Source organism: Bos grunniens, chromosome 5 (genome assembly GCF_055505025.1).
Source record: "Bos grunniens cultivar Pamir isolate PY7600 chromosome 5, Bosgru_T2T1.0, whole genome shotgun sequence".
NCBI classification, from domain to species: Eukaryota; Metazoa; Chordata; class Mammalia; order Artiodactyla; family Bovidae; genus Bos; species Bos grunniens.
The window spans coordinates 113,931,401-113,953,086 of NC_141169.1; the positions used below are offsets into that span (position 1 = coordinate 113,931,401).

The 21,686-nt window shown below is 56.8% G+C and overlaps 2 protein-coding genes across 3 annotated transcripts in view; one reads left to right on the forward strand and one right to left on the reverse strand.

The window, feature by feature from the left end:
• Positions 1 to 4,230, forward strand: part of ACO2 (aconitase 2) — a 49,141-nt gene extending 44,911 nt beyond the window's left edge. Inside the window, exons 13-18 of the mRNA XM_086403033.1 lie at positions 604 to 726; positions 924 to 1,079; positions 1,905 to 2,096; positions 2,471 to 2,603; positions 3,105 to 3,226; positions 3,706 to 4,230. Of these exons, the coding sequence (XP_086259159.1) occupies positions 604 to 726; positions 924 to 1,079; positions 1,905 to 2,096; positions 2,471 to 2,603; positions 3,105 to 3,226; positions 3,706 to 3,840 (861 nt within the window). The 3' untranslated portion in view covers positions 3,841 to 4,230. The remainder of the gene's footprint in view (positions 1 to 603; positions 727 to 923; positions 1,080 to 1,904; positions 2,097 to 2,470; positions 2,604 to 3,104; positions 3,227 to 3,705) is intronic.
• A 1,094-nt stretch (positions 4,231 to 5,324) lies between these two features.
• On the reverse strand, positions 5,325 to 16,627 carry POLR3H (RNA polymerase III subunit H). Of its 2 annotated transcripts, none has more exons than XM_086403040.1 (6): positions 16,182 to 16,627; positions 13,384 to 13,480; positions 8,453 to 8,539; positions 8,004 to 8,067; positions 6,480 to 6,681; positions 5,325 to 5,591 (listed from the first exon to the last, which is right to left on the reverse strand). In XM_086403040.1, exons 1-6 carry the CDS (start codon positions 16,290 to 16,292, stop codon positions 5,538 to 5,540), a joined length of 615 nt encoding a protein of 204 aa, XP_086259166.1. In that variant the 5' UTR covers positions 16,293 to 16,627; the 3' UTR covers positions 5,325 to 5,537. The 2 variants fall into 2 exon arrangements, with proteins under 2 accessions (XP_086259166.1, XP_086259165.1); XM_086403039.1 differs by having other exon boundaries at positions 5,325 to 5,801.
• Between the last annotated feature and the right edge of the window lie 5,059 nt (positions 16,628 to 21,686).

Consider the following 21,686-nt stretch of genomic DNA (forward strand, 5'->3'; position numbering starts at 1 on the left):
TTGTTGCGGTACGCAGGCTTTGCTCTAGTTGCAGCAAACGGGTCACTCCTGTTGCTTGTTGGGTTTCTCACCGCAGCGACTTTTTCTGCAGAGCATGGGCTCCAGGGTGCAAGGGCTCAGTAACTGTGGTACACGGACTTAGCTGCCCCACGGCACATGGAATCTTCTTGGACCAGGGATCAAACCCATGTCACCTCCTTTGGCAGGGGGATTCTTAACTAGTGAACCACTAGGGAAACCCATGACTTGGTTTTTTAAATGAGCATTCCAGAAATACTTCAGTGAAGAAATGGCCCCCTCCATGTTTTCAATGCTCATGAAGGAATGTCGTCATCATGGGAGCGTTTCTGTGCCAGGGCCTCTCGGGGTCCAGCACTGGCCCTGCCCAAGGAGGCGCTGAGGTCCAGGCCCCGGGGGGCAGTAGAGGTGGGTGCGTGAGTCCTCTGCAGGCCCTGGTCCCAGAGACATTGCCGCAGCTCCTGCCTGCCAGGGGAGAATCTGGAATTTCCCGGTTCCACCTCAGTTCCACCTTAGACTTCTGCTGAAGTAAAGGGATGGGCGGGGAGTTTGGTGCGAATGACAAACTGGCCACCTCCATTCCAGATTGTCACAGCCCTGGCCATTGCTGGCACCCTCAAGTTCAACCCAGAGACTGACTTCCTGACGGGCAAGGACGGCAAGAAGTTCAAGCTGGAGGCTCCAGACGCAGATGAGCTTCCTCGAGCGGTGAGCAGGCACGGCCTCTGCCTCCCGTCCTGCGGGCCCACCTCGGCTTGGGGCTCAGGGCCGCTGAGATGCTTCCGGCCCAGGAGGGGCACTCGCCGGGACGGGGAGCTTGGCGCACCGGGAGCTTGCCTGCCACGGGAGCATGTCCACGTGGGACTGAGGGCTTGACACCCAACCTGCCCTGTCGCCTGCTACAGGAGTTCGACCCCGGACAGGACACCTACCAGCACCCCCCCAAGGACAGCAGTGGGCAGCAGGTGGACGTGAGTCCCACCAGCCAGCGCCTGCAGCTCCTGGAGCCTTTCGACAAGTGGGACGGCCGAGACCTGGAGGACCTGCAGATCCTCATCAAGGTCAGCGGCTCGGGGACGCGCGAACAGCCCTGCTGCCAGGGCACCCTCCCCTGATGGGCAGGAGGGCCCAGGAAACCACACAAGCCCCCACGGACCCTGGGGAGGACATGGTCAGGAGTCAGGCGGGGGCAGGAAGGGAGGTTTGGCTGTGGGGGAGTGAGGGGATCTGTGTCCCCCATTCTGCTGCCCTGTGCCAGGCCAGCTGCTCACGGGCCTCCGGGTGTAGGCAGTGAATGCAGCATTAGGAGGGCAGGGTGGGCACCGTGACCCTCACAGCAAGCCTCTGTGCACTGGGCTTGACTGGACAGGCTCTGGCCCCGTTGATTCCTAGTCCCGTGGTTGAGCATCGGGTAGGGCCTGTGCCTGGGAGCTGAGCTGACCGGCCAGAGGCCTTGGAGCCATGCCACACAGGCACTGTACTGTTTACTGCGGGGTCTGCAGGCAGTGACATAGCCACCGTTAAGCCCACATGGTAGACAAAACTGATCAGTCACCAGGCAGAACCCAGACACATCCTCGGGCTTGTCTGTCCCTGGCATGAATCTGCAGGTGGTTTCCCAACCTGGGCATCTCCTACCTAGGGGCCTCGGGCTGAAGGGCGAGTGAGCAATCACACGGGTCCTCCGTGCGTGGCTCTGCCCCTTGAGGGGCGGGGGACAGCCTTGCCTGAACCCTCTTGGCCAGAGCGTGGTGACGCCAAGACTGCAACCCGTGTCAGAGCCTGACCTGCTTCTTCTGTCCCCACCGCCTACCTCCAGAGGGCCTGTCCGTCCACCACTCAGAGCCCACACCCCGACCTCTGTTCTCTCTGCTCACCCACCCAAGGTCAAAGGGAAGTGTACCACCGACCACATCTCGGCTGCTGGTCCCTGGCTCAAGTTCCGTGGGCACCTGGACAACATCTCCAACAACCTGCTCATTGGCGCCATCAACGTGGAAAACGGCAAGGCCAACTCCGTGCGCAATGCCGTCACCCAGGAGTTCGGTCCTGTCCCTGACACCGCCCGCTACTACAAGGTGGGGCAGAGCTGGCGCTTGCTGGTGGCCAGGTCGGCACTCCCGCTCGGGGAACGGGACGTCCACACTTGCAGCTGTGCAGTGGAATGGGGTCCCAGTGTCGAGGCGGCCCCATGTGCCCTGAGCTCTGGGTCACACAAGGGTGGGTCACACCTTCCCAGGCCCTGTGGACAGCCAGGCCCTGTCTCATCCTGTCTTCTGAGGGTCTGGCTGGGGCTGGATTCAGCTCTAACTTCCCTTGTCCTTGGGGTGCAGGTGAGGCGGGGGGCTCTGGCCTCTTGACCTGTGAGCCATAGGAGGCCTGAGGGCTGAGCAGGAGGTGGGCCAGTGCCACCCTCTCCCTCATAAATTCACTCCTTACTCACCCCTGACAGAAACACGGCATCCGGTGGGTGGTGATTGGAGATGAAAACTATGGTGAGGGCTCGAGCCGGGAGCACGCAGCCCTGGAGCCTCGCCACCTTGGGGGCCGGGCCATCATCACCAAGAGCTTTGCCAGGATCCACGGTGAGCAGGAGCCCGGTCCCAGCCCCGCCCGCCTCCCCTCACTGGCAGCCCAGGGTCACCCGGCCCGCAGAGCCTGGCGGGGCTGGAGCCACGTGGCCGGTCTCCAGGGTGTGTCCACAGAGACCCCACAGCTCCCAGGCCTCCAGCCTCTGCCCCTTCTGGTTTGTCTGTTCTGACACCGCAGCTCCCCATCCCCGGCATATACTGGTCTCGCTTCCACACTTGGAGCAGTTGAGATCCAGGCCACGTGGTCAGAGGACTGTCTCTGATTGTCAGAGGCCTCAGGGAAACACAGGCACTCAAGCACACTCGCCTAGGGTCCCACGTCACTGGGAGAGCGACCAAGCTGGCCCTCGCGGTCAGGGACCCAGGTTTGTCCCCACGTGGCAGGACCTGGGGTGACCCTCCCAGAGCCCTAACTGGGCTTGGTTGGTGAGGTTCCTCACAGAGAAGGGAGGGACGGGACCTGCCCACTATGGACTACTGCCCTCTGCCTTCTAGAAACCAACCTGAAGAAGCAGGGCCTGCTGCCCCTCACCTTCGCTGACCCAGCTGACTACAACAAGATTCACCCTGTGGACAAGCTGACCATCAAGGGCCTGAAGGACTTTGCCCCTGGCAAGGTCAGGGGGCAGGGAAGGAGGGTGGGCCAGCCAAGCACATGCGTTTCTCCCAGAGCCGTCCTGAGAGGGGAGGGGAGGGGAGGGTTGCCCTCCTACACCTGGCCCCACCTGTACCTCCTTCCGTGAGCCTTTGTTCTAGCTAGAAGGGCCCCTGAATTCTCCAGGTAACCCCTGAGAGGGAAGGAAATGCCTTCCCAGAGATGAAGATAAAGCCAGCTCAGGCCCCCATTCCATCCAGTCAGTGGCCCAGGCCTGGCACTCCACGGCCACAGCCCACACCCTGCAGGGCCCTGTGGTCCCAGGAGTCAGGGCCTCCGGGTCTTCCCGTGGCCAGCCGCCGAGGCCCAGACTGGGCCTAGGACCTGGTTCACCTTGCTGGCCCCAGGCCCCGGAGCGGTGGCCCACCCTCCTGAGCCTCTAGCGGAACCGAGGGCCGTGTTCCCAAGGGCCCACCTGCCCACACGCATCCTTCCTCACAGCCGCTGACATGCATCATCAAGCACCCCAACGGGACCCAGGAGACCATCCTCCTGAACCACACCTTCAACGAGACCCAGATCGAGTGGTTCCGCGCCGGCAGCGCGCTCAACAGGATGAAGGAGCTGCAGAAGTGAGGGCCCGCTCAGCCGCCACCGCCCACCGGCCTGCTCCTCGGACCCGGCTCCGGCGTCACAAGGGCAGTTCCGTGTCACCAGAACTGGACCCGATCTGATCCAGCCGTGGCTCCACTCGGAGATGTGGTGGCTGGGCCTCCTGCCCTCCTCCCCTCAGCCCAGGGAGTGCCCCAGAGCCGGAGGTGGGGAGGCTCTTAACAGCGTGTCAACCCCCCGCCTTCCTGTTTTTAGTCCGATTCAGATCTTGAGCAGCTTCATGCAACTATTTATTTTTGATGATAGACGCCCGTCTAAAGTGTCTCTCTTGCCTGTTCATTTCACTGGTGGCTGAAGGATTTGAAAAAAATCCTTCTGCTCTTACAAGGAAAATAAGAATTCAGGTTCAGTGACTGTTGCTGTGTGAGTGGTGGTGTCTGCTGCTATCAGCTCCAGCAAGGGGCAGGGGGGTCCTTCACAGCCAGGCTCAGTGGACACCCCGGAGAGCCACGCCACTGCGTTTGTTTTTCAGCCCCACTGCCTGCGGGGCAGCCTCCCCTCCCCATCCCCACATTCCAGTTGCTTCCCCGATGGGCCTGGAGGGTTGGGCCTGATATGGAGCCTCTCCTTTCCCCTGGGCTTTGAGTTGCCCTTCAGACACGCAGTGTGTGTCTGTCTGTCGTACAGACTGGCCACCATATCCAAGGTCACAGCTAGTCCCCGTGTGCCCTGCCCCAGCCCCCTGGCACAGGGTGGCAGCAGGCACGGCTCCTCTCCCTGGAGCGCCATCCACTGGCACCACCCACAGCTCCAGACCCCTGTGTCCACGTGAGCCGAAAGGCCGGGGTGGGAGGCAGGCTCCACGGCGACCCCTTTATCAGGACAAGACTTGCCTGACGGAAACATGGTGTCCGGTGGGGGCTATAAAACCATGTCCTGGTCCCAAGAGAGGTTTCTGGCAGAAACGAATGGAGGGGCAGGAGGAATCTGGCAAAGCCGTTCTGTTGAGTAAACGATGAGGCCCACCTCCAGGATCTCAAATCATAAGCAGACAGACCCACAGCGTGCTCACAGTGCGGCCGAGGTCGCGAAGCGACAGCCAGCCCGAGGCTCCCTGCTGCACTGCTGGTGGGAACACGGCGACAGCAGGCGGCCAGCCCTCCCCCCGGGCTCAGGGAAGCCCACCGCCGCCACTTGCCGAGGAGCCGCCTGGCTGAGACCAGGCCCCCACCCCCCACACGCCGGTGGGAAGGAAGGTTGTTTCCCTTGAAGGTCAGGCTGATGAGCGCCTGGCAGCTGCCCCGGGCCAGCCTCTTGCTCTCTGGGTTGCTTGTGGGGTCGCCAGGCTCAGCTGGCCCAGAGCTTGGCCTGAGGCGGCCAGGACCTCTCACCCCCAAGTCCACCTCTGGGTCATCTCTAGACGTGATCTGGGGTCAGGAAGGGTGTGCTGTCCCAGCCGTGGCAACTTGGTGACTGTAGATCACTGAGACAAGGGCGGCGCTCCCGGGTGACGCTGTCTTCATTTATTAAATGTCTTTGGTGTCACCAACGGGCAGAAGTTAGTGGGGACCGTGGCACTCACGTAGCTCTGGGAGGGGCAGGGGAGGGGACAACCTGGCAGGGCGCAGGCCGCTCCCCGTCTGCACAAGCGGTGGGGGTCTTCAGGGCCAGCTGCGCCTCCTTCCTGAGGGCCGGTCAGGGTCCGTGGTCACAGTGCAGGGCTAGCTGCTCGTCCACCAGGAGAGGAGGCCCAGGCCCGGCTCGCTGATGGATCCCTGCCAGGGTGGGGAGAGGGAACCGGCGTGCTTCATCTACCGTTCAGCCTGGAGCCAACTCGGACAGGAAGCAAAGGGGGCCCTCTCTTCTAGGTGAGGCTCCAGGGAGGGTAGGGCACAGCCAGCCAGGAGGCTCTGGGAACACCCGGGAGCCACACCAGCACCCCAGAGGGGAGGTGGACTCCCCTCTTGCTCCAGCCTTTTTGAGGCCTGTAAGGAAAGTGCTGGTTTACCGAGGACACGGCCCCCAGCCCCTCACCTGTATGCCTGCCCACAAGGGCACCAGCGTGCCAGTCCTAGGCCTGCCCTCCTGAGCCGCTGGTGGTCTAGTCCTGCCAGAAAAGCCTAGTGACCTTGAGCCCCAGCCTCCGAATCACACAGAGGGGACCACCACCCCTCTTCCTGACAAAGACAGCTGCCCTGAAAGTGAACAACCTGGGCCCCACGTTACACTAAAAAACCCTACCCGCAGGCCCTGAAACCCCACTTGGGTCATGTGTCAGACTTCATGAGGGCAAAAGACAAGGGACCCAAGGCGGATCGGGTGGGTTTCAGCTTCCCCAGGCCCTCAGGCCACTCGGGTCTGCAGTGGGAGCAGCCTTGAGGGTCCTGTCCCTCCCCCCACCTCCCCAACCCCCGGTTTCTTCCTCATACAGCCAGCTCATCAGCAGCCTTGTCCAGCTGGTGCTGTCCTCTAATGGGCAGGGGCCTGACTCGCCCGCCCTTCCCAACAGCATGGCAGCTTTATGACACCGCCGCAAGGACCAGTGCTGCCCTGGCACGCAGAAACTGGGCTCCCCAAGAAGGGTCCACCCAAGACGCCACGACAGGGACTGCACCCCCACCTGCTGGGTCCTCCCGCCCCCGGGTCCCATCAGGACAGCTCACCATGAGCGTGTACGGAGCCTCCTTCTTGGGCAGCTCCTCACTGGAAGAGGCGGCCTCGGCCGAGCTGGGTCCCGTGGGGGATGTGTCCACGAAGCTCTCGTCCACCACCCGGAAGCGGACCTCCTCACCGATGTCCATGTACAGGTCGTGGGCGCCCTCCTCCGTCTCGTACTCCCACACCCACACCTGCTCTGCCTCGTCGCTGGGCGGGGCACACGGTCAAGGCAACAACCAGGCCAGCGGGGAAGCCCTGGGTTTGGGGGTGGGGGGTGGGGGGGTCCCTCCCATAGTGCCCACATCCCCAGGAAGAGCCAACTGCAGGCTGACATGTTTTACCTGGGAAGTCCCAGGAAGAGAGGGCTCAGCCCCACATACAAGAGGCGAGGTCGGGCCGGCCTGGAGCCCATGGAGTGACCAGAGTGCCAGGACCCAGGCTGGGAACACGGACATCAGAGCGGAAGGAGTCTGGAGCAGAGCGCAAGCTGCACCTCCACCCAGGAATGATCACGGCCCCTCAGTGCCCGGGGTTGGATTCCACCTGTGTGCCCTCTCAGAGGCTGGCTGCCAAGTTCAAACCTCAGCTCACCGCCCGCTGGGGGCCAGGCCCAACCTCTGTGCTTCAGGGCCCCCGTCAGTATACCAGGGGCGCTAGGGAGGCCTGCCCTCCAGGGCTGCGGTGGGGAGGTAATGAAACAGCACGCGTGGAGGGCGCCCTCCACAGGCCCCACGGTCGGCCCGAGCGCCGGCCATACGGTGCAATCCCGCACGCCTCTGCACGTCTCACAGTGCTCTCTGCTGGCAGGCAGCCCAGGAACCTTCCCGGTTTCCAACAGGACGTGGCAGGTTTTCTGACAAGTTCCAGAGTCACACACAGACCCTGCCCCAGGCCCTGTGCATGCGTACACGCACACACATGTAAACACACACACCATGCATGCACACACACGTGCACACACAAAACCGGGGCCCCTCCCTCAGCAGATCCCACACTGAAGGGACATACTGCCCTCCAGTGGCAGCCCCGTAGGTGGGTCGTGCCTCTCCTCACTGCCAGGTCCCCTGCTGGGCACTCTGGGTACAGCTAGGACAAGATGGGGTCTCTCCAGGTGAGCAGTCTAGGGGAGCATCCACAGAAACAGCCACCCCAGTGCAGCAAGGCGAGGGCCGGGACAGGGACAATGGGGCAGCCAGCAGAGACTCCTCAACCAGCCCAGGACCTGCAGCGCCAGGCCCTCAGATGCGCACTGAGGAGGGGCGGCGGGCCGGCCAGGGGCCTCAGAGGGAGGCGCCTGAGATGCTTCCTGAGGGGACAACCTGAGCGAGGCGAGCTGGAACCAGGCCTGGCAGCCCCGACGCAGGCGCAGGCCCCGCGGCCTGTGTGGGACGCACTGGCAGGTCCGTGCTTTGGGAGCAAACCAGAGAAGGGGTGGACAGAGGCCGGCATCAGGTCACAGGCCCCAGGGCCACCCCGAGGAGTGGGGGCCCTCCTGTGGAGGGGCGCGAGCTCTCACCCTGGGAGGATACAACTTGGCCGGCTGCTGCAGCGACTCCGGAGGGATGAGAATGTCGTCGAAGAACCCTAGGGAGACTGGAAGACAGGCAGGTGACAACGTGAGTAGACAGGCCAGCCCTGAGTCTGTGCTGCCCAGGGCCCCTCCTCCACCTCGGAGCCCCACACCTCTGCCCGGCCTGAGCAGCCACCCAAACCCAAGGTGGACCCCGCACTACCAGGGCCAGCGGCCTGGGTCACCTCCGCCAGCTCCGGTGCCTCCCTCAGGGTGTCTCAGCCTCCTGGCCAAGGCCCCGGGCTGGCCAGGGTCCTCCATGTTACAGGACGGACGGCCGAGCACCCCCTCAGGAAGGTTCTGCTCATCTAGGTGGCGGCTCCCCTGACCACCTGGAGAGGCCACTGGCTCGGCGCCTGCCCCCGGCGTGCTCCCAGGTCTCGCGTGAGGACACAGGGCCAACGTTACCATGCACTCCCTCCGGGCTGCAGCCTTTGATTTTTCCGATCAGAATCTCGTCCAGGAACGGATGGAACACCACATAGCGAAAGTGAACTGGAAACAGAGATGGCGTGGCGGTGATGAGCAGGCCGTGAGCAAGGGCCACTCCGGCTGGGGGTGGCCTGTGCTTGCCAGTGTCCACCCTCACTCACTGGCACGCTGACCCCCATGGTGACACCAAGAGCCCACCCAGCAGTCCATGCCAGGCCTCCCCGTGGGCCTAGACCCGTTAGCTGAGCCGGAGGGACCCTAACCCCACCTCCTGCAAGGCCTCTGCTTGGCCCCCACGAGAAGCCAGCAGTACTGGCCCTGAAACACAGGCCCGCTCCCAATCCGTCAGTCACACCTGAGCCCACATCTTGGCCATCAGTGACGCCAAAATCAACCTCAGCCTTCCTCCGGGCTCTCTCCTTGAAACTCTAACGAGGGCAGAAGCAACTGGCAGAGAGAACCAGGTTTGGAAACAAGTTCCCCATCTCCCGCTGACCGGCAAAGTTTGCCCCAGGCGCAGCTCTGACCTGGAACAGGATGCTAAAAATGCCCTGAAATTTTGGGGGGCGGGGAGGTTGGGGGGAGCCAATAAACCAGCAACAATGCCTCTGTGGGTTCTCCGGTTCTGCCCTAGGTGGTCCCTATTCACGTGAGCCCAAGCAAAGTATCAGGTAGGGTCTGTGCCCACATCACAGACTCTGACTCCACGGCCTGGCAGAAGCCATCCCTTGATCACTGCTGCCCCTTGCAGAGTGCCTCAAAGCGGGTGCCCACTGAGCCCTAAAGGCATATGGTGTCTAAGGCCTGACTCCGCCAGGGCCAGATAATAACCATGAGGCTGCCCCTGCCTAGCCGCCCAGGGCCCATCTGAATCCGCCCGTGTCAGTGTCATGGTTCCCCACTGGAAGCAAGCGGCTCCGGGAGGTCAAGTAACCTGCCCACAGCCACATAGCTGTTCTGCCAGCGGGAGACTCCAAGCCTTTCTGAACCACCACCCAGATCCATGGAGTTGAATCTGCCTCCCCCGTTCAAACCCCAAACACAGGCTTCTGCTTTTGGCTCCCTCAGCTGCCTGGTCTGCTGGCTCACCCCAAGGACAGTGGGGTCCACCTGCTCCCCACCCCAGCTCCCTGCAGGCTGCTTCCCCATGACTCCACCATGCAGGAAAGCGTGGGGGGAGGACAGGGGGCAGCTGGTGTGGCTCCCTCCCGGTGAGGGGACAGGCACAGCTGTCCGAGCCTTTGTCGAGACGGGAGAGCTGCACGCTGACCTCGGAGAGAGCAGCTGAGGGCCAATGTCCCTAATGCACAGAATGGAAAAATCCCTCTGCCCGTGTGACCCAGTTCCATCAGCTCAGTTTAATAAGTCCCCACGGAGCCTCTGCCAGGGCTGTGCCAGGCCGGGCTTGGGCACAGGGCTCGCTGGGGCAGGACAACACGTGATCCTGCGCCCAGGGAGCTCAAGTCTGGAACGACCACAACGAAAGCACATGGTGAGCAACCCAGGTGTCCGTGGACAGATGGATGGATAAACACACTGTGACACAGCCATGCAATGGAAGACTGTTCAGTCTCAGGAAGGAATAAAGGGCTAACACAGGGAGCCACACGGATGAACCTTGAGGATATCATGCTGCAGGAAATAAGCCAACCACAAAGGCCAGCACTGTAGGATCTTATTCACAGGAAATGTCCAGAAGAGGCAAATTCAGAGAGAGAAAGTTGATGCATGGTTGTCAGGGGCTGGTGGAGGGCAGGGAGTGATGGCTAATGGGCGTGGTATTTCTTTTGTGGGTGACGAAAATATTCTAGAATTAAGACAATGGTGACAGTCACACAGCTCCATGAATATACAATGCTGAAAGCCCCTGAATTGTATGCCTTAAAAGGGTGAATTTCACGGTATGTGAATTATACCTCACTTAAAAACCAAAAGGAGGCCACAGCCCAGGTGGAGGGCCAGGTGGGTAGTGCTGTGTTGGGGGCCACCTCCCAAGAGCCCCCCCTGAAGTTCTAGGGATGTTCAGCCTGAGGTAGGAAACCCAAAAAGTCAAAAAGGATGGGTCTGAAGAGCCAGTAAGAAGAGGAAGACCTGTTCTTAGCTGTAGGCCGAGGATAAGCAGGGCTGCCTTAGGACGCAGTGAGTGTCTACAAAGGACAAATACCTTGACTGCACTCAAGGTGCCTGGAGGAGCCAAATTCACAGAGACAGAAAGTAGAGCGGTGGTTGGGGGGTAGGGATAGGGGTGGGTAGGGAGAGGGGAGCGGGGAATTGGTGTTTAGTGCAGACAGAGACCCAGTGTTGGAAGACAATAAAGTGCCAGAGATGGATGGTGGTGACAGTCAAACAACAATGTACACATAACGACTGTCCCAGAACTATACGCTGAACATGGAAAATGTTACGTTCTATCACAGCTTAAAGAAAAAGTAAAAGGGAAAAGAACAAAGCAAATGGTAGGCACAAGACAGGCTGCTCCGGGGCCATGAGTGGGGCCCCAGCTCAACCAGAGGCGGGGGCAGTGGGCAGGTGAGGAGGGACTTCCTGGGGGGCGGGTCTACCCAGCTTGGAGGGCATGGGGCACACAGGGCTGGTGCCAGGTAAAAGTACCCTAGGTGACACGGGATGAGGCTGGCCAGTCGGGCGGGGCCAGTGTCACAAATCAAAAGGCTGACATCTCGCGAGCACTTACTATGTGCCGGGTGCCAGGCCAAAGGCTTCCTGTGGTTTTTCTCCTTGACTCCTTGTAATTATGTGAGGCAGGTACTATGAGTATCATACTGTTTTCCCAGAACTGAGTCTCAGAGAGATAGGTAAAGTAACCTGGCCGAGGTAGAAGTAAAACTAGAAGAAGTAGAAGGCAACTGGCGAATGAATAACCCTCTAAGTAAAGGCGGAGGCCCAGTGCTGAGCACCCCTCAACACACCCTCGGCCACAGCCCTGGGGAGGCAGTGGGGGAAGAGGGCCTGGGCCCAGGGTCAGCCCCGAAGCCTGGCCACTACCCCACCACAGATCAACAACTCGCCCTGCACGATGCTCCATGGGCCCCGAGGAGCTTGACTGCCACAAGTGTTACCCCAGTTTACAGATGAGCAAAGTGAGGCTGAGCCAGGTAGTCACCTGCCCGGGGTCCCCCTGCAGGGGGATCAGAGCCAGAATTCAACCCCGGGTCCACGTGGACTCTATCCCTGCACCTTGTTCCCGGGCACACCAGGGACCCAGGCACAGGGGGTCAGTCAGAAAACCAGCAATGACGCCCAACAGCAGAAACAACCCAACAAACGGGCAGAATCTCTGCATATTAGCTTTTCTCTCCAGTCTCTCTTGAAGTTCTGGCCCCCATACCACTTGTCTTCTGGACAGCAAGGCCCCTGTTCCCCAGCAGAGACTGGCTCAGCTAGACGGCGTCCTTCTCTGTAAACAGGACCCGCGCGTCCTCGTCTCCACATCACCATCTGACCTTTCTGCTCATGAGACCGTCCCAGTCCACACACAACTCGGAGCTTCACGGCATCCTCGTGAATGAATTGTCTCCGGATTCCTGGACACACATACCAGGCAGCCTCGCAGCACGTTCTGGAATGCTTGGACATCCCTGTGCCGAGGCTGACGCCCCCAGTGGGGGTCAGGGCTGAGTGGGAATCACTGCGGGGCCCTCCCCAGAGATTCTGACTCAGAGGGTCTGGGGCAGACGGGCGAGCACCCAGCTGATGGCGAGTGGCACGTCTACACCCTGACTGGCCCTAAACCATCTCAATGGCCTCCTGGCCCTCTGCTCCTGACTTGGTTTGTCCCGGCAGGAGAGGGACCAACGCCCCACTTCCTCCCCGAGCCCTCCTCCCATGGGCTGCACATCCCTTTGCAAAGTGACTGCAGCTCTTCCCATCGGGGGAGTCCCTCTCCAGCCCTCGACTCTGGCCTTGGCCATGTGACCTGCTCTGGCCAATGGCATCCGAGCAGAGGCTCAGCCCGGAGGTGCTTTGGTACCCAGTCTGTCTGCCTCCTGAAAGAAGAGACCACGTGGAGCAGAGATGAGCAGCCCAGCCGAGGCCCCCCCACCCAACCAGTGTGCTAACCACCAGACACATGAGACCACCCTACACCATCCAGAAGACCACCACCGAGCTGACCGACAGAATCAGAGGAACAATTCAAATCAATGAGCTATCAGGACTCGCTATAAGCCAAGGTCCTGTCCTGAGAGCTTTGCGTGTATTAACTCAGTAACCCTCGACAGTCCTGTAACTTAGTCTACTGTTAACTGCCTTTTACTGAAGAGGAAACAGAGGCTGCATATTCCACTTACGACATAGAGCAAACAAGCAGCAGAGCTGGTATTTGAACTCAGAGGCCACGAGTTTAACCATCATGCCCTGGTGTCCCTCGAGGTCTCCCACCCGCAAGCAGCCTCCTGTGCCCTTCCTCACTCTCCCCACTTTGATTCAGCAATGCCGACTCCACTATCTGTCCACTCCCCCTACCTGAGCGCACCGACAGCCAGGCAGAGCGGGGCTCAAGCAACACACAGGACCACAGGGGACACGTCACAGACAGAGCCACAGCCCCAGAGCTGGACAGGCCTCGAGAATCACCTCATCCACCTCCCCTTTTATTGGTCATGTTGCACTGCACGTGGGATCTCAGTTCCCGACCAGGGACTGAACCTGTGCCCTCTGCAGCGGAAGCACCAAGTCTCAACCCCTGGACCACCAGGGAAGTCCCCGCCTCTTTTTTTATAGACGAGAAACCGAGGCCCAGAAATGGGAAGATTCTGCCCATACCACCCAGAAAATTTCTGGCAGAGTGGTCAGGACTAGATCCCAGATCTCCCAACCCCAGACCAGGATCCCCCACCGAAAACTGAGCCCCAAGAAACCCGAAAAGCCCAGGAGGAGAGGGCACCCACCTTTCGTGTGTGACGCACCATCCCCTGGGAACACGTACGCGTCCTCCAGCTTGGTGATGTCAAACAGACAGATGCAGAGTCCCACGTTGTACACGACCTGTGTGCGTCCATGTACACGCCCAGTGACTCCGAGGCCCAGCTGCCAGGGCAGTCTCTCCCGAGATCCGCACCTCCCCCCTCCACGGGGCAGGTATCCCCATTTTAAATGCACTGAGGCAACGCCTGAGGTAAGGAACTCCAGTAGGAGATGAGCTCTAAAAAGAACAAAGCCTTTGGTGACAAGACAGATTCAAGTCACAACAGCAGCCCCACCACTCCCTGTGTGGCCTGCAAGGTCACTTCTCTGAGCCTCGGTTTCCCCATCTGCAAAAATGGACATACCAGGCTGTGGGGCTGTTAAATCCAAAGAGAACAGATGTGAAGCGCCTAGCTCAGTAGCCAGCTCACCTGCTAGAAGGAACCCTCTCCAATAAAGGATCATTACTATTAGTAGCAAGGACTGGGGTGGGGAACACAAGTTAAAACTACACTTTTCCAAGGTCCCAAGTCTATCCTGGAGCTCACAGTTCAGAGTGTCAGAACCACAGCTAGTCGCTGTTCTGCTCACAAAGTCTCAGACACACAGATGTGGCCACAGGGACTGAGGCTGGCAGAGTGACACGCAGGAGGCCCTGAGACTGGGCAAGACAGGCCAAGGACGTCCACACCCCATTTCCACCTCACGATGCTCCAAAGGACTAGCCGCTCGGTGTCTGCTTATCTGACACCAGCATCATCACATCCCAAACAGAGACCTTGCAGGACTGTTTACGGATTAGCAAGGAGCTCAGAGAAGTGAGTCCTGGCCAGACCTCAACGCAGTGAGGCTCAGAGTCTGGATGGTTTGGGAAGCACAAAGAGACAGGCGCCCTTGACTGCACCTTGGACCTCTTTCGCGAGGCCTCCTCTCAAATGACTCAGTAATTCAAATGCAGAAATACTCGTCTGGGAATTCCCTGGCAGTCCAGTGGTGAGGACGCTGCACTTTCACTGCTGAGGGCCTGGGTTCAACCCCTAGTTGGGGGACTAAGATCCCACAAGACTCAAGGAGCAACCAAAAAAAAAAAGGAAATACTTGTCTGAACATGTCAGAGAAGGCCCTGGGCCACAAAAGGACTACATTCCCTTCTTGGACTTCTCATATCTTCTCTCTTTGTCCCCTCAGAGGCCCCCTCTCCTTGTACCTTACAAAGTAACCAGACACCATCCACTAAGGACTCTGTGAGTTCTCGCCAACAACGCCCCAGGTCTGTACAACCCAACTTCTGTGACTTCAGCCTCTGTGGCAGGGACCTGCCTCCAGTCTCTAGCCAGCCGGTCTTCTTCCTGCTGGCTCTTTCTCAGCCTACTACAGATGAAGGCCATCACTCCAGCGAGGTCCTGCGGGCCCTGTATGGGCTGGCTCCCACCACTCTCCAGCCTGCCCTCCCCTTTCTCCCTCTGCCCTGGCCACACCAACCTCCTCCAAGCTATGACAGGTTTGATATTCCTTCCTGCCACAGGGCCTTTGCACATGCTCTTTCTGCTTCCTGCATAGCTCTACTCTGCCCGGAATCCCCTACATGAGTTCTTCCTCATCACCAGATCTCAGCTCAAGTATCACCTCCTAGCAAAGCCTCTTGTCTCCCTCATTGTAGGCAAAGTTCCCTCATTCCACAGGCTTGTGAGAACACCTGTTGTCATAATGTAAGTAGGTGAAGTAGCTCAGTCGTGTCCGACTCTTTGCAACTCCACGGACTGTAGCCTACCAGGCTCCTCCCTCCATGGGATTCTCCAGGCAAGAATACTGGAGTGAGTTACCATTTCCTTCTCCAGGGGATCTTCCCGACCCAGGGATCCAACCCGGGTCTCCCGCATTGCGGGTAGACGCTTTAACCTCTGAGCCACCAGGGAAGCCCATAATAGTTATCTCAGTTGGTCAACACACACTCAACTGTGAGAGTCTCTTATTCATATCTGCTGTCCCCACCACACTACAGAGTAGAAGCGTGTCTGTTTTATTCATTCAACAAACAATTATGGAACATCTGCTCTGTGCCCAGACTCTATGGGGGTTACCTGCAGAGAAGAAAAAGGTCACTGCCCTCATGTAGAGGAAAAGAGAAAAACAGTAACCAAGTAAACAAGCAAGAAAAGAGTGTGGCGACTGCTAAAACGGAAGGAGTGGTGTGGCACAGAATAACTGCTTCAGAAAAGACAGAGGGACGGCCTCTGACTGGCACTAAGGCGTGCTGGCCTGGCAAGTAAACGGTGCACAAACATTTCTTTTGAAGGAATGAATGGCTAAACCTCCTGATAGCTGAACTACCACCCATCTTCACAGCAACAATGCATGGTTGGACAACAATGATTATTTCCATTGTGCAAATGGAAACCAAGGCCCAGAGAGGGTAAATGACTTGATTTAGATTGCAAATTATCAATAATTTGGAAGTGGGGACGCTGCTGCTGCTAAGTCGCTTCAGTCGTGTCCGACTCTGTGAGACCCCAGAGACGGCAGCCCACCAGGCTCCGCCGTCCCTGGAAATATTCCCCAATTACAAGAGCCTTTTTCAAACCCAATTTTTGATTCTCTCCAACATCCTGGTGGGGTAAAGGATGAGTTCATCCCACGCACAGGTGAAGAAACCGAGTTCTGAGACGTTAAGCTCCTTGCCCAAACGCCAAGACTTGGCACGGCCAGGCCGGCGGCGGGCGGGTACGCAGTGCTGGCCCTTCCCGTGCTCAAGGCCTGCCTGCCACCCCGCGGGGCCCAGTACCTTGTTGGCCAACTTTTTGTTCAACTCTTCGGCGATGGAATCGTTGAGCTTCCTCTCAAACTGCCACGGGGGGATCCGCACGGTGTCCACCATCTCCACGAGGACAAACATCCCAGCCTGGGCAGGGGGCTCTGGAAGCCGGAGGATCAGTCACGCACCGGGGCCTGCGGCGGTGGGGATCCCCGAGCCGGCTCTGTGGCGTCCCAATAGGCGATAACCGTCCCCAGGCCGGTAAGGCGGGCTGCGCCGTAGGGCCCGGGGTGTCCCGTGCGGGGCGCGCTCCGACAGAGAAAGAAAACAGGCTCAGCGGCGGCGGGGAGGTCTCCTGGCTGAGCCGGAGCCGCGTGCGGCCCGCCACATGCAGCCCCTCACCACGCGCCGCCACCACACACCGCGCACCCAGACGCAGCCCGCTTCAGCGAGACCTGGGGCGAGATTCCGAATCCAGTGGCTTCCGGAGGGCTGACCAATAAGAAGCTTCGGCCCGCCCCCGGCGTGGGGCGGGGCTGCCTACCGGCTCGTGCGAGGGGCGGGGCGAGGCGGGGGCGGAGCCTCCCCTTCGGTGTGCGCGGAGCTGTCAAAACCCTCAGACAACGCTTTCAGGTTGCTAGGCGACCTCGGTGTCACCCAGTCAGCTCTCGCCTAGCCTGTACGTCCTCTCCTTGCTGGTCTCAGACAGTCCTCAGCACTACTGCCCGAGTGATCCTTTCCAAATGCAAACACAATTAGACCCTACCGGATTCTGGAAACGGGGAGAATTAACCGGAACCGAGCAGCGGGACCTTTTTCGGACAATAGAAATGTTCTGTGTCTCCTTTTAGCAGGTGGTTACACGGATGTATGTAATTGTAAAAACTCATCCAATTCAACATTTAAGATCTTTGCATTTAACTGTAAGCAGATTAAATCTCAATTGAGAAGCAATAATAAATTGGGACCAAAAAAAGAGAAAGAAAACAACCCCTCAGTGGCTTCTCGTGCGTGCTAAGTCATTTCAATCGTGTCCGACTCTTTGCGACCCTATAGACTGTAGCCCGCCAGGGTCCTCTGTCCATGGGATTCTCTAGGCAAGAATACTGGAGTGGGTTGCTGTGTCCTCCTCCAGGGGATCTTCTTGACCCAGAGATCGAACCCCTATCTTTTATGTTTCCTGCATCCGCAGGCGGTTTACTTACCACTAGCGCCACCTGGGAAGGCCCAGAGGCTTCCCATTCAGTTCAGTTCAGTTCAGTTCAGTTCAGTCACTCAGTCGTGTCCGACTCTTTGCGACCCCAGGGACTGCAGCATGCCAGGATTCCCTGTCCATCACCAACTCCCGGAGCTTACTCAAACTCATGTCCATTGAGTCGGTGATGCCATCCAACCATCCCATCCTCTGTCATCCCCTTTTCCTCCTGCCTTCAGTCTTTCCCAGCATCAGGATCTTTTCCAATGAGTCAGTTCTTTGCATCAGGTGGCCAAAGTATTAGAGTTTCAGCTTCAGCATCAGTCCTTCCAATGGCTATTCAGGACCGATTTCCTTCAAGATGACTGTTTGGATCTCCTTGCAGTCCAAGGGACTCTCAAGAGTCTTCTCCATGGGATTTCCTTGGTGGTTCAGTGGTTAAGACTCCGAACTCATTAATGCAGGGGGCCCAGGTTTGATCCCTGGTCAGGGAACTAGATCCCATATGCAGCAACTAAGACAAAGTGCAGCCAAATCAATTAAAAAATAAATTTAAAAAAGAGTTTTCTCCAACACCACAGTGCAAAAGCATCAATTCTTCTGCTCTCAGCTTTCTTTATAGTCCAACTCTCACATCCATACATGACTACTGGAAAAACCATAGCTTTGACTAGATGGACCTAGGTTGGCAAAGTAATGTCTCTGCTCTTTAATATGCTGACTAGGTTTACCAGAGCTTTTCTTTCAAGGAGGAACCGTCTTTTAATTTCAAGGCTGCAGTCACCATCTGCAGTGATTTTGGAGTCCCCCCAAAATAAACTCTGTCACTGTTTCCATTGTTTCCCCATCTATTTGCCATGAAGTGATGGGACTGGATGCCATGATCTTAGTTTTCTGAATGATGAAGATCATGGCTTCCCATTGAACTAGTAATAAAATCCAAAACCTTTCTGGTAGCTCACAAGGCTTTGCAGGATCTTGACACTACCCACAGGCCTCCAGCCCCATTTTATTCTCTCCTGGCATTCCAATCTCATTCATCTTCCTATGGTAGCTAACGTGGGCTTGGGCTAAGAGAAGTTAGTAACTTAAGATCATGGGTTGCTAAATGGCAGAAGTGGACCCCACTGGAATCTCTACACTATACAGTCTCTAAAAGTTGGTGGGTCATGGAAATACACTACACGGTGTTGTTTGTGGGTTTTTTTAATATTTATTAATTTGGCTACATTGGGTCTTAGTTGTAGCACTCAGGATCTCTGTTGGGTCATGGGGAATCTTTCACTGTGGTGCACAGACTCTCCAGTTGTAGCCTGTGGGCTCTGGAACACTAAGGGTCAGTAGTTGCTACCTGCAGGCTTAGCTGCTCTGAGGTCTCTGGGATCTTAGTTTTCCAACCAGGGATTGAACCTGCATCCCCTGCACTGGAAGGCAAATTCTTCACCCTTGGACCACCAAGGAAGACCCTGCAGTATGTTTTAAACAAACAAAAAGAGACTTGGAGTACATGACAGAGGCACTCAGAAATGCATGGTCCTTCGATTTGCTGATTTTACACATATAGGGATATCTCTGTAAGTCCGGCTGCAGTGACCAAATTTGGCCTTCTCTGCATCTATATTATTTTTAGGTCTGTCTGCTTTTCCTAGGATTTGAGCTTCTTGAAGTTGGGAGGAAATGTGACTTTAGCTCTTTATTCCCACAATTGCCCAACATCATTTCTAAGATGTCTTCAGTAAAAGTGTTTAGGAAATCATATTAATTCTTTCTCTCAAATCTCTCGAAGTTTTCCTTCTTCATTTCATTCCCACAACTTACTGCCCTGAAGGGCTTTTCATTGCTGCCCCAGAGCTTAGCCACCACACATCCAAGCTCCTGGCCTCAGTCTTTCTTGCAAGTGACCCACCCACTGTCACAAAAGCCTTCCCTTCATGGATTTCTTTTGTCTACACAGAAAGTTCTGGACTAAGCCCAACCTTCCTCTCCAGCCTAACCTCCCTTCTGTCCTCTAGTCACTGGGAGCTTCCAGCTCCAAGGATGGAGATAGTCCTTTTATAGCCCAGTCTTGAACACTTCTTTACCTGAAAACTCCTACTCATCCATCAGAACCCAAATGTAATAACTTTCTCATTCATTTATTCAACACACTATGTGACAGCTGTTAGAGATCCAGTGGGGAAGAAGAACTGGTTTCTAGGCCCAGATTAAGCTCAGAGGGGTTGGGAGAAGGAGAGGGAGGGCAGGGCCAGAGGCTTTGAGAAAAACAAAAAGTGTTTCAGTGGGTTTATAGAGGAGATGAAAACTGGTAAGACTGAAGACCCCTAGGTAGGGTCCAGATCACAAAGGCCTTATTATTATATTCATTAACTTTTTGGCCAGACCCCACTGCATGTGGGAATCTCAGTTCCCAGACCAGGGATGGAACCTAGATCCCCTGCACTGCAAGGAGATTTCTTAACCACTGGACCACCAGGTTCATTAACTTTTAATTCTTACGCCAGCTGTATAAGGTAGGGGTTATCATCATCATCATTATCTAATTTATCTCACTATCATTTATCTCATCTCAGTTTGCCTCATCTAAGGCAAAGGGCTTCTCATGTGGCGCTAGTGGTAAAGAACCCACCCGCCAATGCAGGAGATGGAAGAGACACTGGGTTTGATCCCTGAGTCCGGAAGATCCCTTGGAGGAGGGCATGGCAACCCACTCCAGAATTCTTGCCTGGATAATCCCATGGACAGAGGAGCCTGGCAGGCTACAGTCCGTAGGGTCACAAAGAGTCGGACATGACTGAAGCAACTTAGCACGCACTCGCGCACAAGGCAAAGAGAAGTTAAGTAGGTCATTCAAGGTCACACAGCTAAGAAGAGGCATAGCTGGAATTCAGACTCCAGAGCCCTCCTAACCACTGGGCTTATGCCACCACCTCATTAGCCCAAGGGCAGCAGAGGGAAGCCTTGGAAGGTTAGAACCAGGAAATGACACTGGGACATGTGAGCTGGAGGAATAGTGGGTGGGAGGAGGCTGGTGGAGAAAAGAACATCAGAGAGGAAATTACTGGGTGGCCCCTATAAGAGGAGACCTGAGCAAGTCGGTAGCCATGGAGAGCGAAGTTGGGCCGAGTCCAGAGGTCTTTAGGGGGTGGTCTCAGATAGGGTGCAGGACCTGGGGATGGAAGTGGGAGGAGTCCAGGCCTGAGGCCTTTCACTGAGATGGGAAACTGGAGGAGAGCCAGGTTGGGGCGAAGAGGCCAGGGCTACGGAGTTTGCTGTTTTGGGTTCCCAGGCTTCTTTTTTGGTGTTCAGCTTACGGGGTTGTAACAGTGATTTGTTGGCACGATTGGTTTCCTCATTAGTGAAAACAGGGACCAGGCCTCCTTATTAATTCTCTGCACCGTTCCGTGGATGCTTTGAGGTGGCTGACAAAAACGCACAAAGACTTAGTCCGCCAGCTCCTTGCTGGCCCAGGACTCTTCTGTCGTGTCCCTCCCCATCCTCCCGGCCTAGCCCTGTGCCTGGCACAAGGGCAGGGCTTATAAATACGTGCTATTTGAAGGAACAAAAGGATACCAAAATAATTGCTAAGAACAGAGGACTGAGGGAGAAATCGAGTTGGAAACTAATCCAGGAGTAGAGTCCGGTGGGTGGTTAAGGGCATGGAGTTCCCACGCCGCAGCGCACTAGCTGAGCAGCGGCGGCCGGTGAACCTCTCGCAGCTCATGGCCTCCCTGTAAAGTGGAGATAATAATAGAATCCATCTCAGATGACTGTCCATCAGTGGAGGGCTGGATGAAAAAAGATACATGGTGTACCACTGAGAAAATAATACAAAGCCATATGAAAGGGTAGAATGTATTCTGTGTATGGATGGAGAATGATATTGAGAATATATTATTAATATAAAAATGCAAGGCACAGAGCAGTCTATATGGGATGTTACTATTCATGTCAAAAGGAGAAAAATAATACTGTGTGTGTGTCTGTGTGTGTTTGTGTGTCTCTGTGTGTGTCTGTGTTTGTGTGTCTCTGTGTGTATCTCTGTGTGTGTTAGTGTGTGTCTCTGTGTATGTCTGTGTATGTGTGTGTGTTTGTTTGTGTATGTGTGTCTGTGTGTTTGTGTGTGTGTGTCTGTGTGTCTGAGTCTGTGTGTGTGTGTCTCTGTGTGTGTGTGTGTGTCTCTGTGTGTCTCTGTGTGTTTGTCTGTCTGTGTGTGTATCTTTGTGTGTGTCTGTGTATCTGTGTGTGTTTGTGTGTCTGTGTGTGTGTCTATGTGTGTGTCTGTGTGTGTGTGTATCTCTGTGTGTTTGTGTGTGTCTGTGTATCTGTGTTTGTGTATCTAT